General features: G+C 38.0%; 1 protein-coding gene across 1 annotated transcript in view; it reads left to right on the top strand.

Annotated features, from left to right (window-relative positions):
* The window catches only part of abhd17c (abhydrolase domain containing 17C, depalmitoylase), a 45770-nt gene extending 28464 nt beyond the window's left edge, over positions 1-17306 (top strand). Inside the window, exons 2-3 of the mRNA XM_053512716.1 lie at positions 4383-4562; positions 15326-17306. Of these exons, the coding sequence (XP_053368691.1) occupies positions 4383-4562; positions 15326-15545 (400 nt within the window). The 3' untranslated portion in view covers positions 15546-17306. The remainder of the gene's footprint in view (positions 1-4382; positions 4563-15325) is intronic.
* Positions 17307-18080: the final 774 nt, after the last annotated feature.

Genomic DNA, 18080 nt, shown 5'->3' with positions numbered 1-18080 from the left:
AACAAACATATGAAAACCATGAGATTTGCCACTTGGCATGTCTAAAGCCCTTAACACAACAGAAACACTTTCTAGCATTTAGCTTGTTGGATCTAACAGCTTCTGTAATGCATGGTAATGTGACTCTATAGTGCTGTGTACATGCATACAAAATCCACATTGCCCATCTATCGATGATCCTCTAAATTAGTGTCAAAGAATTCTGTTCATCTTAACCTTATATTAAATAACATCTTTATTCTGTTTCTAAATTTTGTATATAAGCAACAGTTCATATTTACATGCATCACTGTTTTTCATTTATTGCATCAGATGGAAATTATAGCTCTAGTCAGTGGAAGCAGCATGCATGGCATTCCCTTTGTTAGCTCATCAACATGGGAAATGATGGGCTTGTTTTTTTTTTTTTTAATGCATTTAAATTTTAATTGTACCCTGACTCCTGGTGGCTTTAAGAATGCAGTGTTCAAGATGTTCAGTAAAGAGGAAAGACACCATGGTGTTTTTCTTCCATTTCTGCAAGGGTTTTCATATACCAGACAGCAAGACACCTGTTCAGTATGTTCTCTTTAGGAGATGGAAGGCTTGGTCTCCTTGGTCTGTGCAGAAAATGAAAGTTGGTTATTGGTGTACAGCACAGAGTGATCACAGCAGGTTCTCCTGAAGTCAACAAACATCTCGCTTTTTGGTCCACGAGCCCTTAAGCTGCTCCAGTGTCTTAAGTGAAATGCTGGATTTCGTGTCTCTTTGCCAGTTGTCTCTTGTCCATCACCATCGTGGGCACCAGTGTTGCAGAGTACACAGCCCTGAGGGATGCCAGAGTTCAGTATGGGAATTCTCGAAGTGTTGAAACTCTAAATGAAGACAGGAAGTGTTGAGATGGTTTTATGCCATGATTAACTTGCCCATTATCCAACCATAATTTTTGACTCTGGTTGTGAAACAAATTTATAAAATTTATGCGTTCTATGCACCACAAGTTCTCATTCCAAAGCCTCTGCAGCCAAGTTCTGCCACAGAATACCTTTGTTTATTCCAAACAAAGATTCGTTAATTTCTCGATTAGGATTGAAATTTCATCAGTGTGAAATGCCTTCAAAGAAGTTACATACTTAAAATAATCACTAAGGCCTACCTGAGAGGGTGTTGATTTTAAGATTGGCAAACATCCATTCTATGTCAATTCATATTGCCAGGGGTTATTCATTACCATGCAGACTTTTGCCATAAATCCCTAAAGACTGGTAAACGGTGTGGTCGGTTGGCTTTAAAACCATCTGCAAATGTTTTAATTGGCTAAAAATAGTGCTTTTGGGGACAGAGGCTACTGTGTACCAACCATATACCATGCATCTACTTTCCTGCAGAAAGGCAAACCACCTCCTCTGCCATAATTAATAATAAATAAAAAAAATTATACACCAATGTCTTATCTTCCTGTTTTGTAGCATAACACTGTTTACGAGCGTTTTGTCCAATTCTGTCAACACGCACATACTCCTGTGTCAGTTTTAGTTGTTCCGTGAGGTAAATGCCAGCACTTGTTTGGACAGGTCGTCTCTCTTGGCCTGAATTAAGGTTATGGAAAACAGCATCTTCAACTGGGCTCTGTACGTGCACACTTTCAGTAGCTTTCCGCCCCAGAGGGAGAAAAAAAAAGCTCTTTGCATGGGTGACTCAAGCTCAGCACATCCTGTTTGACCTTCCCCATAGAACTGTAATTTTCCGAATTGGCTTTGCGATCAATTCCTGATTAGCTGGAAATGTGGGAATAGATTAGTCATGTTGAGAATGATACGAGAGATTGGTATCACTGCTTGCCATCGGCCTTCACACTGTCCATAAATAGGCCTTTTTTTTTTTTTTTTTTTTTTTCATCCCCAGACCCCCGGGTTGCAGGGTTGATTTCAGCTAGACAAAAATCATGGCTTTGTTTATCTCTCTGTATGATGTAGAGCCTGTCTAGAGAAGGTCAATCGGCTGGCAAAAATTATTTCGGTGCTTTTCTTACTATATTGCTTGTAATGATTTTCACTTATTCATTTGGCAGATGCTTAAAAGGAGAGAAAAAACTTGATGTGAGGCAGAACCCAACCCTAACGTATTCTTGTATACTTGTACACTTGTATTACAGTAGTCCCATTTAGCAACTCTGAAGATTGAACAACAAACAACATTTCGTCAGAATCTAAACAAATCTGTTTTACATCTGTTATTTTTAACACGGTACTGTTGTCAAACAAACCGAAAAGATTAATAGAAGGACATGTAGGGCTAAGAACTCATAAATCACAATAACTGTTAGTTAAATAGATGATTAGATAGTTGTGTAAAGCGGCAATAATGGTTACAAAGCCGCAGCTTTGTCTTTTTGTGCTTTGGGTAGTCAAACAGAAAAGTGCCTTGGTGGTCATCTAGAGATTGAGTTTGTATCCTGGCAATGCAACAGCCGTTCATGGCCAGGAGTGCAATAGAGCATTGGCTGTGCTCTGTTTGGGGAGCATGGCAAACCTGGTCAGTCACAGTGACACTAGCCAATCTATGAGGAAGAGGGTTGATTGTATTCGCCTTAGGAGTGGTTACTGAGCAAACAGAAGCAAATCTGGCTTGATGTGTCTGAGTAGATACACTTGTTTCAGCCCTTCTCTTTGGTAGCTGTTACACATGAGACCTGGCTCGTGGGTGGGAGTTGCCCAAAACCAAAACACAGAGAAAATTCTCCCTGCAATGTGAATAGTTGTTTGGAAATCCCCCGTTATCCGTGTACACAAATTAAGCCACATGGTAATAGTTTTAGCCTGTAAAGCAGCAGGTGGTGGTTAGTCAGAACGAGCAGCACGCAAATAGCTACATCAACAAAATTCAGCATAGCTTTTTCTTAAACAGTTCACATTCTGTAATTGGGTGTTAATTTCTGAATAATTGATCTACTGAATTTGATTTCTTTAGCTTTTAAGGCAGGTGATTGAACACAAGCAAAATAGGAGTATTTTTGAAAACTATTTTCTGCAAAATCTTTGGTTTATTTTTAAGGAATGTTTATTTTAGACAATTTAATGTTGTAATAATTTGTGGGGGCAAAATATTAATTAAAAGCTTTGAATTGATTCTTAAATAAAAACTGATCCATGTATTCAATTAACTATCAGTGGTCGGATTACGTTCTATATTACTGACTTAAGTTCATTTGGAACTAGACCTGGTTGTTTTGGTCCACATTAGCCTAAATTCACACTAAAGTGGAAATCTTTGCTGGATTTGTTTTTAAGCGCAGTGTGTGTGAAAGTACCCCGAGTTACACCAGCTTGAATAAAATGGTCTTGCTGCAGATGAATGACCAGTATGCCATGACTGAACGTGACTCTGTGCATTACCACGCTCCACTTCGAGAGAGCAGTCAAACTGGCAATTATACACTCTCATAAATCTCCCATCCTTTTTGGTTTTCCATTTTTATAACCTGAACCAACTTGGTATAGCCCATTTTAGGAACTTTTCCACTTGTTTTTTCTCCTTAGAGGAGAATAAGAAACATCCTTGCACTTAGCTGGTTGATTCTTGATTAGATGTTGATGTCTTGTTGAGTTCAGATACTTGGACACACTTCAGCAGGACATTCTGTGCTGCCTGCCATGCATGCGCGTACATGTGTGTCTACGAGCGAGAGACGGACAGAATGAGTGAGAGAATGTGGCTGTGTTGTGCTCCAGCTGGTTTCATCTTCCAAAGGGCTTACCCTCAGCAAGGAGCAGCTCGCATGTAGGTCAGATTATAGACATGGTTCACTGCTGCCAGACCCACACACGCACGCGCACGCACACCCGGCAATCATCGCCAATGGCGGGGCGGGGGCAGCTTAAGAATAGCCTTTAGAGCCACGTCCATAGACCCATGACTGGGTACACGTGTCTCTTCCATTGATTAAGCAGTAACTTTGATCACAAATGAAATGTACTCCATCTTTCTTTAAGCCTGAATATACTTCATCAACCATATTCTCTTTTTAACAAGTAAACAGTCACGTATGACTGGAGTGAATGGGAAGGTTGTGAGGTTTCTAGGACCATATACTTCACGAGTAAATGTAAACAGAAGTTAATGAGGGGGACAAAATACATTTTCCATTACAAATTGATGCAATGTATTTAAATCAGTGCAGCAACAGTGTGATTCAAAGGTTTGTAGCATTTTACAGCTGTCATGACCACAGACAAAACATTGCGAATTTAAAGGAAATATAATTTTTACATTTGTAATGGGTATTTAGCAATATAAACATATAAATACGTATTACCTGTGAATTGTGCAGTGCTAACATTTCATGTGATTTATCATTAGTGAAAGAGATCGATCAAATGTTTTCTTTTCATCTTGGCCTGCAGATACGGTGTGACCCCAGAGAACATCATCCTGTATGGGCAGAGTATTGGTACGGTGCCAACGGTCGACCTAGCAGCACGGTACGAGTGTGCAGCAGTCATCCTGCATTCTCCGCTCATGTCTGGACTGCGCGTAGCTTTTGCAGACACCCGCAAAACCTACTGCTTTGATGCTTTCCCCAGGTGGGTCATCATACCGTTTATAAATCTCGTAACAGTCGTTTGATTATTTCTTTTCCCTTATCCACTGACAAAAAGATGATTAAAAAAAAAGAGCATTTATTTTAACTAACATGAAAATTCAGTCTTGATTTTAACATTATAACCAATCTTTTGATCTAGTTAATTAATTTGATTGGTCTAGCAGTGCTCCAAGGGTGCCAATATTTTCAATAACAGCACTAAGATGTTTCACCTTGTGTATTGCACAGCTTTTCCCTAATTTGCCTGTGAAGATTCCACTTTTTTGTTTCAAGAGTCTTGCCTACAACATTAGCTGACATGGCAAAAGATATGGTTCAGGAATATAGCTTATGGCTTTAAAAAAAAAAATAAAAAATTAAAGCTCATCAGCTGAAGATGAAAAAGGGAGGATGCCAAATTTCCCAGGTGTGTTCTTAACAGAATGCACGTCACTGAGAGCCAGCTGTCAGTGTGTTAGGAGGTGAGTGTGGCTTCTTCATCATCTAGTTTCAGGAGCGGGGGGGAGAATGGTTTGGCCACAGTGTCCGAAATGTCACATACTCCATTATTTTCTTGTTTATAGAGCTGTTGTAAAGAGCAATATTGCATTTGCATAGTCATAGTCATACTGGCTATTAGCACAGCTGTGATTAACTAAGGGCACTCGGGCGGCAGCAAAAAACACAGCAGTATTATCAGTTGTTTAAAATTTGCTATTTAAAATGTTTTTTATATTTTAATAACCATTTGATACTGGCTATTGACTTCATTTTTAAATTATATGTTTGCATAAAAGGTTACTGTGTGTTAAGCATGATCACCGCTCTCTTCAGACTTCCTCCGGTGTTTCCACAGCTGCATGTTCCTGATTGTGGAAAGGTTGCCCCTCATCCATACACTAATATAATTAATCAAATAAGAAAGTTGTTGTAGCTCTGAGGTGCATTACACCTTCATAAACCATGTTGCATTTAAACATACACTAACAAATGTTTATTTTGTAAATCACAATTAGTTATTTACAAAATACTGGGCTATACTTTCCCGCTAAATAAAGTAAAAAATTATAATAATAGCCTGGGCATCAAATCCCTGGTTTCAGAACTACTTATTTTCCAGTAGTTTTACATATGTGTGATTTTCCTGAACTTTGGTTTAACTAACAAAAAACACTAGTACTTCACCAAATAAATAATAGGAGCCAAATTTTTAATCATTGGGTAGAGTGTGTGTGGCTGTTTTCAATGAAGTTCTGGTAACCAGTTCACAAATAATCTTCTGTCCACCAGGTTTTAAATGAACTTGTGTAATAACTCTGATAATGAAACCCACCCCTCCACTTGCAGCAGCTGCCATAGCAACCAAGTTCTCTTCAAGGCCAACTAAAGACCCAAGGTCCTATTATTCCTTTACACATAGAATAAAGCACCAAAACAAATGAGTAACTACAGGTAATAATTTACATTTTCCAATTGACTTCACTAGATTGGTTTGCTTGATCATTCAGGAATAAGCTTGGAGCTGTTTGATCTGTTATACATGGGCTTTCTAACACAGATTTCCATGCAACGCTATATAACCCTTAGCAGAAGAGGAATCCAATCGGTTTTCTATGTAATGCACTGTAGTGATTTATTATGTTAATATAATTATTTTAACCCTAAATGAAGTGAGTAGTGAGTCAAAAGACATGGAAAAGTAGTTATCTGTGTTTCAGGAGTCAAGTTCTTGGCCTGTATTAAACAAAAGAAATCATCTAAAGGAGAAATTACTGGAACTGCCCAACAGATTATTTAAATCTGGAGGAATAGGACTAAACGTCACCTTTGTGAAAGAAATGTCTGAAATACAAATCATGAATGGAGATCACTTAAACGCTTGAGATGGAGTTCTTTGACTCTTCCTTGATTACTGGAAGATATTTTCCTAAAATCAAGGCAGTTTTGGGTAGGAATAAATGTTTTGTAAGGTTCTTCAAACAATGCTATGGTGAATGCATACCAGAATCAAAGCTAAAGTGGTCCAGCAAAATTTTAAAACGCCCTGGATTTTGTTTGAGATTGTTTTGTTTTTTTTGTTTGTTTTTGGGCTAGACAGTTTATTAAGCCGGACAGCTTACGCCACACTGCCATAGTCATAGAAATAGAAACTATAGTCAGAGCTGGCACTACCTTAAGGTTACCTGTCCAAGTGAGTGTGCTGATTCTTCATATCATACAAAGGCTTATAGATTTTTACTGAGCCTGGCTTTAATAATTTAAACGGAGATAATGGAGAACCGGATTTCACCACTTGACCGAGGCCAACAACTACTACTCTGCTACCTGTCTGAAAGTTAAAGGCAAAATACGTTTTTTTTTTTTTTTTGTTTTTTTCTTCCCCTCTAATCTTTCTGTGAGCGTGCTTTGTAAGAGTTCCAAATGACTGTGTAGTGCTTTGTCACTTAGATTGCTGAGGAGTGCCAGTGGATTAGTAGAGTTGTTGAGAGACTATTCCCTTTACCAGGGCTGAAATAACCTACTGGCATCAATTAAGAATTTTTACATTGACCCTGCAATATCCTTGACGCATGCAACATTTTTCCATTTATATTCTCTGCGTGTGTGTCGGTCCCGCACAAGCTCAATGCACCAGATGGATTTCCTCTTGATTTTGCCGTTGATAACATGATTGCAAAATGACAGTGTGACAAAGTTTGATTCTCAAATTTTTCATTATTGCGCTTATGTACACCACACATCTATTACGTTATTTAATTTCTAAAATGTTCATTGTTTTAACGCATACTCCAGTTCACTGCTCCTGCAAATAGCTAGATGTTACTATCATTTTCACAGCCAGCTCTCCTCCTCCATTTTTACTCCCCTCTTCCATCAGCAGAGCGTGATATTAAATTGCTGTCTGCACTGCTGGAAGTGGACGTAATGTTAATTCTGGAAGCAGATTTTCTGTGCTCTGCTGGCGAATTTAAAGGTGCCCTGTGCCCTGCCCGTGTGCCTTTTTACCTCTTCCGCGACTGTCTCGGCTTTTCTCCGCGGTCCTGGATGAATGAAGAAGTCTCGGCACTGCTGAATGCTCAAGTGATTACTGTGTATTGCAGGATGTACGCATGCGATGCATACTCGGGTCTATGTAATAAAGTTCTTTATGCTCTCTCTTTGCATTTTTACAAAATGTTCTTTTAAGGTTCAGTAATGTTGAATCAAGGCTATTACTCTGGAAAAGTCAAGCAGCATTGGCAACTTTAGCCTTAATTTGGAACCATACCAACGACATTTGCACGGAATTGGACTGCAGATATCTCAAATAAGCATGCTTATGTCGGTTGGACTCGCATGACTGCAACACAAAGTATTTGCAGCACAGCAACTGGTCAGGGCTTCAAGGCTTTTAGGATTAATGCTTCTTCCTTTCTAAAGCTGATCCTGCAGTTAGTCCGCTGCACTCTGGGTTGCTCTCTTGCAGCAGACGTGTCTGTTTATCATTAGCATCTCACTAAGCATACCCAAAAAAAGCCAATGTACAGATAATTCTTTGTGCCTGCAGCAAATACAGAAAAGCCTTTTTTTAGTGTTTTTTTTTTTAAATAAATAAAAAAAAAAAAGTAAATTGAAGCGCTTGCTTAACACATGATTACTTACTGCTTACTTCCAAAAGTATTTGGACACCTTTTAGTTTTTTTTTCTTCTATGGGGGTATATGCTGATTTAGCCACAAGATTATTGGTGGGAGCAGACACTAATAATGGGCAAGAAGGTCTAGGATGCAGCTGGCATTCCTGTTTTCCCTGTGTTGTGTCTCCATGGAGTTTGCTTTCTACAAAGAGGCACTATCCTGCTCGAACAGGTTTGCGTGACTGTTTCAGTTCAGTGTATGACTATTGCTGATTAAAGTAGGGCTGCACGATACATTGTTTCAGCGTGGACATCGTAATGTGCAAATGCGCAATAGTCACATCACAGGAGGTGTAATGCAGGGCAGTATTTCCCCACACAGAGTTTACTCTGGCCTCCCAAATATATTGATGGCCGCCCAAGCATGTTTGCGCACCCTATAAAAAAAATTTCAATTAAATCTGCCCTTCTTCCATCCCTGATTCGATTAACTAGTAGCGGATAGTTCCCTCTTACCGCTCCTGTACCTGTTTATTCTGAGACGGAAACACGATTGCGGTGTAACAACTGCACTGAATGCTGCACATACTCTACAGAGTTGTTTTGCACAATAAACGGTCTGCTTTTTTTATAAAACGAAATTACACACACAAGGATTAGCCTTAAAACTCAAGCAGCTTTGAAGGGTTTTTGACATGTCATGTAGAACCAAAGTTATCATTACTTGTAAAACATGCAAGTGCCCCCAGAATATGGGATTGACATCGCAAAAATGCCCTTATACAAATAATCTTGAAATACCGAAGTGTATTCAAACTGATGACAAATGGATTGTGAATTTCAAGCTGCCACAAAATAAAGGCAGTGGTGACGGCGATAAAAATAACTTGTAAATATAGGTTTAGTCTGATTTCTGTGGAAAATGTTAGATTTATTTATTCCTTTCAGTCCACTCTTAAATAAGATATGACTCAAAATCAGGTTTGCCCTCTCCAGCAGAACATTTTGTGACTGTTAGACTAATAACTTATGGATTCTGGTACATGGTAGGCCTGTTTGCCACGCACACTACAATACCGATTACTAACATAATGAGCCACTAGCAAAGACATGAATTGGAAAGCCAGACCTCTATCCATCAATCAAAAAAGAATGAAACACTGTAAGCGTGTGTGAATTGCTTTGATTTAAATGGAGCAATAGCGATCATTAATTTGCATCCCCATGCGATTGGAACAAGAGGGAGTCAGCACAAAAGAGGCAGAGAAAGACATGTGGTTTGTGTCAGCCACTTTGTGATGACTCACTCCAGAGCTCTGATCACAGCTGCTGCACTCAACAGCATTGTGTACAAGGGCAACAAAAAAACCCAAGGCATGCTGCTTAAGTTAGAAGTCTGGTATAATAACTATTTATTTTGTAACACCTTTTATATATTTTAAATGCAGTTCTAAGTACTTTATGGCACGAAGGTAACAGAAGTAAGAAATGCAACAAATGAGGGTGGGAAGAAAAAAAAAAAGTTAAATCCCAAAATATTTTTATTTATTTTTTTTTAATAAATGTTTACAATTTTAGGATAATAGTGCAAATAAGTTTAAAAATATTACCATTATTTGATCAATTAGTTAGATTGATTTGGCATCTCCATGTAAATAGGGAAGATTCTACATCAACAAATTTTTCCATAGTTCACTAATAACTAATTAACTACATTAAATAATGAGTTTTGAATTATAGTACATAACCATAAATTAAGACTTTCCGCAATGATTGTCATGAGCTGTGCCTACAATTTAAAACTACAACTGGCATTTAAAGCTATGTATCTAGAATATTTGAAATATTGGTGCAAAAAGTTCTTTTTTGTATGTTGGAAAGCCACATGATCTTATGTCCTGTAATGGTTAAACGAAGAAGCGTTATTAATTACCACAAACCTTACTACTACTTTACCTGCTTTACCTGTTGAGCCACCCCTGCCGTTAAGCTGTGTAGAATAGTTCGGGTTTACAGTTTAAGACAAGACTCTATGTTCAGTCCACTCCAGACCTCGTGTCAAAGGACACTGTGCCATTATTTATGCTGGTAGTGCTAAAACTGCTAACCCCACAGACACACGCCTTATTTTAGGTACCAAATAAACGCAGAATATACATGACATCTTTCACTTACATTTGTTAAAATCAAATATAAACCCAACGAGATCAATTACTGATACTTTACACATATGGTGTGCATCCCTGGTTTCTTTCTCAGTAAAGGGTCTTTCATTCTGCATAATCGTGTCCCTGCAAAATAAACATACGGTGTAGGCTCTCTGGGGCTTCAGAAATATGATAAATGAATACATGGTCCTCTCTGAGCAAAACCGTGACTTATAGTACCCAACTGCAAAAAAAAAGAAGAAATTATTAGGCTGCAATGCTGAACTGGAATGCATTTATTCTTAATCACCGCAAATCGTCAAATCTAGTTGAAGTACTTGTAAGATAAAATAAAGCCACTTGGACAAGGTCGATGTTCAGAGATCAGAATGTTCACATTGAAAACACAGAACTCCAGTTAAACTATTTTTATTTATATGCATCATGTAAGACACTTGCACAGTTAAATAACTTCAGGTGTAAAAATTGACTTACTTGGTTTGTGGAAGGCCTGAAAAAAAAAAAAAAAAAAGTTGTGACCCAGATTGTTGGCTAGCTAGACCAGCCACATATTGCGCAAATACATGTGATCTATACGGGTTTAAGGCTGTCTGTACTTTTGTTCATATTTCCTGCCTTTTTTCTTCTGCTGCATCTCTGAGGTGCACTTTACTTTTTTATTATAAACAGTATCATCACCAATAGCAACAGCAGTGCCACCTTCTTGCTCGGTTTATCGTTGCCATGGGAATCAGTGTAAGAGAGTGTAACATTTAATTGTCCATGACTGACTGTCACAGCAATCAATCAGCCATATCCTAGTGCTCATTTACTTGTTCCTTTACAGTATATCCCTGTTTTATTTGATCTTTGGCTTGGAAGTACTCCAAAGTTAAGTACAAGGATTGGGTTTGAGACATGTGCCCTCTGGCCAAAAATAAATAATTGTTGGTCCACATCAAGCAACAACAATTAAATAACAACTGAAATGACTGAAATTGGGCGAAGAAATAGCCAACGCCTTATTAAACCCTGGAAGGACTGTACTGAACCTTCACCTTCTTGTAAGAAATGCAGTTGGAAAAAAAAAATCATAGAGGACTATCACTTAGACGATTGAAGTCGCATTGTAAAAACATCTAGAGTTAAAATCACAGCTATGTTTATTAGTGAGCGCTATTCCACACAGTGTAACAAGAACTCGTAGGATAGGGACTAAACCGCCTTGAGAGAACCCCTTTTTAGTGAAAATAATGAGGGAAAGGGTTCAGTTTGCTAGTGATTTTCCTTGCTTTAACGTCTATAACGATGAGTGCAGATTGACCCCATTATAGCATGGTGGGTCTGTCGGGGTCGGAAGGGAAGCACACAGTGATGCACATGTCATGCATAGTGGAGGCAGTGTTATGATCTGGGGTTGCTTCAGTTGGTAACTCGGCAAAAATATGTGGCTACAAAATGAAGCCAGCTGATGGCCTGAATGACCATGGTATCCCATAAATGGACTTTAAATTGACTTTGGACACTGTAATCAAAGCTTTAGAATAAAAGAGCTTTTTAAAATGTTTTATTCGGCCATCTTTTACTTTTTTGGTCATTTTGTGCTTTTGTAAATTTCGTTTCCAAATATGGCAACCCAAGTCTATGCACTGATGAAATATCTATGTGCTATTGCTCTATTCTTAGTGTCATAGTTTCAAACACTAAACATAATGCATAGTTCAGACATAGTTCAGCTATTAAAGTAAGATGATGCTCAACCTGCAAAGCCCTCATTCTCATGTGTTGTGCGTGGTATGATTAAAACGGATGAGTTGACTAAAGTTTACACAACTTGTGAAGATTCTACTTTTGCAAAACCCGCAAGTGTTTTGTTGATTTTATACTTAAAATCTTCTCGGAACACTTGGAGGGGGGATGAATATTCTGAATCACCCCAAGAAAGTGGCATGTTACCAGCTCCACATTACCAGGTCCAAAATAAAGAACCTTAGACAGTCCTCAGTGCTGCTTTCTAGATGTGGCAAGCTGCAGCTTAGAATGAAAATACCATCTGTAGTGGTGGATAATCCGTAGCCTCAGCACTGGAGACGAGATTTACTGTTGATGTATTTCTATTTATTTTTTTGAATAGTTACTCAGCAAGTTAGCCATTCAGCAATGGCTGTTTTTGTCATATTCAAAAAAGAGAAAACCAAAGGATTAATTAATTTGCACAAGTTCCATGCAACCTTTTTTTCTGCTCAGTAAGATGCAGGTATGAAACACAGGCCACTATGAGTATAAAGTAAAAAAAAAAAAAAACCTGATGTATAACTCTTAGCTTGCAAAGCATGGAATCACCCAACAGTTTGGTATGTCGAGAAATAGACACTAGTGAAATAATATCCTTTGTGTGTGATGTGATGTTGGACAGCAACCCGCTGAGCTTTTGTCAGAGATGCGAAGGGATAATAATGACACATGAGTCAGCACTTGGGCAGAAATTTCTATTCTTGTTTGTAACTGTATTAATGCATCTAACTAGCTAACTACATGTCCCTTCTTCATCACACTGTGAGAGTAGATTTAATCCTAGTAAATTAAATTTCCATGCAACCAAACCATGGGACTGGGCAGCACTTTGGAGATTTCACTTGCCCACTGGGCTAGTTAATTGATTTATTTCTTGTCCACTTCTGTATTTGTCTATATTACATTTTCCAAACAGAACATAATGTCATTGCCATAAGATAAAAGTGTCTATAATAAAATTGAGTGTTGATTTGGGCTAAAAACAAAAATATTGTTGTTTGTTTTATCCTTACACATGAATTTTAAACGCATATTGTGTCATCAGGAATTGATCATCCTGCTACCTTGTCTTGCTACTACTGGAAAATTTATAGGACGTATTTTGAAAGAGCTGTCTCCCTGATTTACTCCTGATGTTTTTGAAGACTTCTTTTTATAATCTGTACTTGTTTTGAAGCTCATGGCTTCAGATTGCCCTCGTGTAGCGCTTGAAGAGCCGCCACGTACAGTGATGAATCTACTATAAATCCTTTACTTCCATTGCATCCGTGTTTCTAATCAGCTTAACACATTTCCAGGTTCAAGATCACATGAACATATCCCTTTGGATAGATGAGTTGACAAACCACTCCTGTCCCTGCAGATCTAGCCAGCTGGCCACAGATATCCGTTCCAGACGCTGGTTCTCAGTTTGCCAAATTCTAGATTCACAGCTGTGTGTGGCAGGAGGAAAACTGTGAATGGATGTATGAAAGTTTAATGACGCGACTCTCTCTGTGGATTTTTCGGGCGGCAGCGTGACATGGATTGGAATATTAACACTGCGTCCAGAAACAGTGGGCCAGAGAGAAGAAATTAAAGAGAGAAAAAGAGGGGAAAAAAAGTGAGAACTTGTGTGGTCGTGAAAGATATATGGATGTAACAAAACAATGTGTTTTTTTTGTTCCATTGGCTAGACTAGTAGTGATCGAAGTCGACCAGCCTGTTTTACTTTAGCTACACTATGGTAAAAATAGGCAGGGGTGGGCACCGTTTCAGAGACCTTCCAGTCTCAGGAATTGTGAAGGTTTTTTTTTTTTTTGTAAGTGCTGCATGGAAAACGGCTTAAGAGCGTGTTCTACCTTTGGAGTCAAGGAGCAAAGGCTAGGAACGAATGATTCACCATGTCATATTGGACTAAATGCCATCTAAAATACAGGCTACATGTCTCTGAACGAACTTGTAACGTTGTGGTGTCTGAAAACGGGCTGGCGGAAAACTGTCAAAATCCCGCCGGTCTATTCCAGAGATACAGAAAGGCTGAGACTTGCATGTTTGATTCAAATATATTCATCCCCTTTCTATCACAATGCTTCTTTTCACTGCAGCCAAGTGGAATAAACTTATGATATTTAGCTAATATACTTATTGGTGCGACGCATCACACACACACACACACACACACACACACACACACACACACACACACACACACACACACACACACACACAAAAAAAACCCTGTTGCACCAAGCCCATCTTTAGTCAGTATTTTCGAGTATGTAATCAACCGAGGGATACAACATCTTCCTTTAACCTGTAGTTTTATTATTCCTTTAAGCTTGTCTATACATTTAATCTTAATCCACCCCTGTTCAGGATACATATGCTTTATAAATGCTAAGCACTAATTAGCCTTTTGGAGTGTTGAATTAATATGCCAAAAGGATACACAGCAGTATAAAAGTTTTATGGCTTCAGTCTTGGATGTCTTGAGGCATGGGCAGATGGAACACATCATTTCTTTAACGCTAAAGATTTATTATTTTAATTATTAATAAATGCAGAGATGGAGACTGAAGTTTAATTTGTTGTCATTATATGTATAAAGCAGTTATGGCAGTTGTGGTGTTGATGTGTTGCTGCCATTGTGATCCATGACTTTGATAATTAAAATAGCATACATGTCCATATTTGTTAATGGACAAGTGGACACTCCAGGGAGCTTTAAATGAATAAATAAATAACTTGCACTCAGTAAAATTTGTAGGTGGAAAATGTTCAAACAGATCAAAAGCAATACCCCGATTACTTTTATTCCCCACAGTGTTTTATTGGATTATGGTATAATCTTACTGAATTTCCTAAACATAATTATGCTTTAAATAGAGCAAAAACATATGCTCATATATATATATATATATATATATATATATATATATATATATATATATATATATATATAATTTTTTTTTTTTACTTGATTAGTAGATTTAATAGTTTCCATGTGGTTCAGCTTTGAAGGTTTACTATTCTAGTGGCCCCCTTGTTTACTACCCATGTCTTAATCTGTCCTAAAAGGTCTTCATGTTAAGGAATTATATCTATAACAAGCTTTTTAGTCTATTTTCTACAGGAAATTTTGTCTTAAACAGTTTGTGTTATCCGTATAGAGGTTCCTTGTCCTAACTTGGACTCTTTTTTTTGTTTTTTTATTCTTCTGCTTCAGCATTGACAAGGTGTCCAAAGTGGCCTCTCCGGTCCTCGTGATTCACGGCACGGAGGACGAGGTGATCGATTTCTCGCACGGCCTGGCCATCTACGAGCGATGCCCACGTGCGGTAGAACCGCTGTGGGTGGAGGGCGCCGGGCACAACGACATCGAGCTGTACGCGCAGTACCTGGAGAGACTCAAGCAGTTCATCTCCTTCGAGCTGGCTACCTCTTGAAAGCACACCGCAACACACTGTACAACATCACGGCACACACTGCGATGAGCTCCTCTTAGCTGTTTACACACCAAGCTGAGGATCAGCGTCAAGGATTTGCACTTGCTGACGGAAATTCTGGACTCTTCTTTTAAAGTGTATATGGTGGTATTAAGGAACCAGGGCCTTTCCATTTCTGCAAAAGAGGAAAAGCCTTTTTTTTGTTGCATTTCGATTTTTATTTTTTGATTCTTTTCTACTTGATGAAGCAAAATTTTAAATGCACCACATACTTTACATTTTTTGCGTTTTTGTTTTGTCTAGCTTTTTTTTTTTTTTTAGCGTGTATGTAAATACCCAACAGGGGTAAGTAAATTGATGCACTATTGTGCTATGTTGTTGACCACTGTTTTTGTATTTGTTGTTTTGTTTTAATTATTTCTCTAGGCATTCCATTGAATTTTCTTGACTTGTGTAAAAGAGAATTTGCTCTCAAATTTTTTACAGAGCCATTCTGTTTGTATAGGTTTCTTCTTTCTTTCTTCCTTTTTTTTAAGCCAGTAAGTGAAGGAATACTATCACTGAGAACGTAACTGATCAAACCACTACATAGTTTCTGGCTCTGGTGGATGGTGCTGTGTGTTACTACAGGAATCAGGGCATTGTTTGCGCATACACACCACAAAAAAAATGTGTTCATATATAAAACTTGGTCTCTGTTTTGGCGCCAGTGCTACAGTAAGCCTCATGCTCTCCAACATTTTTTTTTTGTCTATCATTTCTTGGAAGCAGGCTTTCCTCAAGGTTAATACTAGCTGCTACTCTTCCACTGAGAAAAAAAAAACACACTGTGAGACTGAACTGGCAAAACAATAAGGGTACAAGGTGAATCGTATTGAGCCACAAAAATCATCTCACCCGCCCCCAGATTTTTCAGCTGCTTCTCCTTCATGACATTATCTACTGACCCCAAAGGACTGTAACCCCTGAACACAGACAAGATAACACTAAAATGCTTCAAGTGCTTATATTTCAGTGCTAGCTTTGCAAATGTTAATGTATTCAGGGGTAGCACTAGACACTAAGAAGATACAATGGTTTAATTAACAAGAAGGAACTTGGTTTATTCGAAGTAGCTGCAATTACTGTGTTGCAAGTTTTGAAGGGTTTCACTTTTTTTTTTTTTTTTTTATGTTTGAGCAAATGGGCTGAACGTACTTTATGTATTGATGTAAAATAACATGTGTAACAGGATGATGCTGATGATGTGTTTCTCCACAAGTCCTAAATGAGGTTTGAACCTCCTCCTTTGTCCCCCGTGGAGTTTTTGATGGAGACTGCTTTTAAGGAACGACTAAACCACAGCCCTGACTGAGCCCTGCTGTTGCTTTTGATACCGACGTTTTTAAACAAGGTCTTTTCCAGTACTTATTAATATTATCTTTACACCTCTTTTAAGGCTGGTTTGTGAGATAATCGTACTGTACACATCATCTCTCCTCTTGATAGATACGTAAAACAGGAAACTGTATTTAGTCTTTTTAATGATTTTGACACTGGAATCAAGTATACACTGTATGCAAGTATAATGTCGAAAATATAAGAAAAAAATAGTTGGTACAAAAGTGCTAGTGTAATTTTTTGTTTTTTCAGATGAAATGAAAGCCTTAAATGTGCTGTGAGACAGATTTATTACTCACTTGATGTTGGCTGTTGCCTCAGAGCAACCCTCTGGATGTTGTATTGCTGTAAAATGGAATAAAGGATGCATGGAATAATGAACATACCTTTTCTGCTTTTTATGAAAAGTGCTTAAGATTTGGGTTTTCATGTCACTTCTCATGTCTCATTTATAGTCACATGGATAGAGGAACTTATTATTTTAGCTACTTTTCTAGCTGTCTTCCACAGTATAAAGGAAAAAATGTATTGTGAAGATAAAGTGCAGGGCCCGTATTCACAAAGCTTCTTAGAACTCTTTCAGGGAGCTCCTATTTTAGCCTAAAATGTCCTGGCTGGGAGTCTTAGACTAAAAGTGATTTAGAAAACTTCTTAGAGCAACTTTGAGTAAGGAAAGTACAAAAACCTTTATCTTAGGAAGGGGGTGTGGTTGACCCGGTTGCTAGGGATGATGCAGCAATTCAAGGACTGTGATTGGTTGATAAAAAAATAAATAACCTATGACCTCTGCAAAGGTCTTGAAATACACTCTTTGTGAAAATAGAAAACATATCATAATGTTTGTATAGACTAAATATATTAAAGTTAATTAAAACAGCCAAATGTTGAAAATGTTGACTTTAGAAGCAACCAATTTCCACACAGTAGTTACTATATTAAAGTTCTTACATTTATTTACCATACTGATTTAATTATTACTTTTATTATACCATTTCAGATTGATGAGAGCAAAATGGCTGACCTTTCACCAATTTACATAATTGCATGTTTTAAGTTGCACTTTTGGAGATTATGTAGCGAACAATCCAAAAGAAATGTAAGGAAGTAAAACAAGAAAACCAAATTGGACAAAAAAACAGTGTTTTCTTTTATCTT

This window comes from Clarias gariepinus, chromosome 15 (genome assembly GCF_024256425.1).
Source record: "Clarias gariepinus isolate MV-2021 ecotype Netherlands chromosome 15, CGAR_prim_01v2, whole genome shotgun sequence".
In the NCBI taxonomy this organism is placed as follows: domain Eukaryota; kingdom Metazoa; phylum Chordata; class Actinopteri; order Siluriformes; family Clariidae; genus Clarias; species Clarias gariepinus.
Note: the sequence above shows the minus strand (reverse complement) of the source record. Positions and strands in the feature narration are given on the sequence as shown.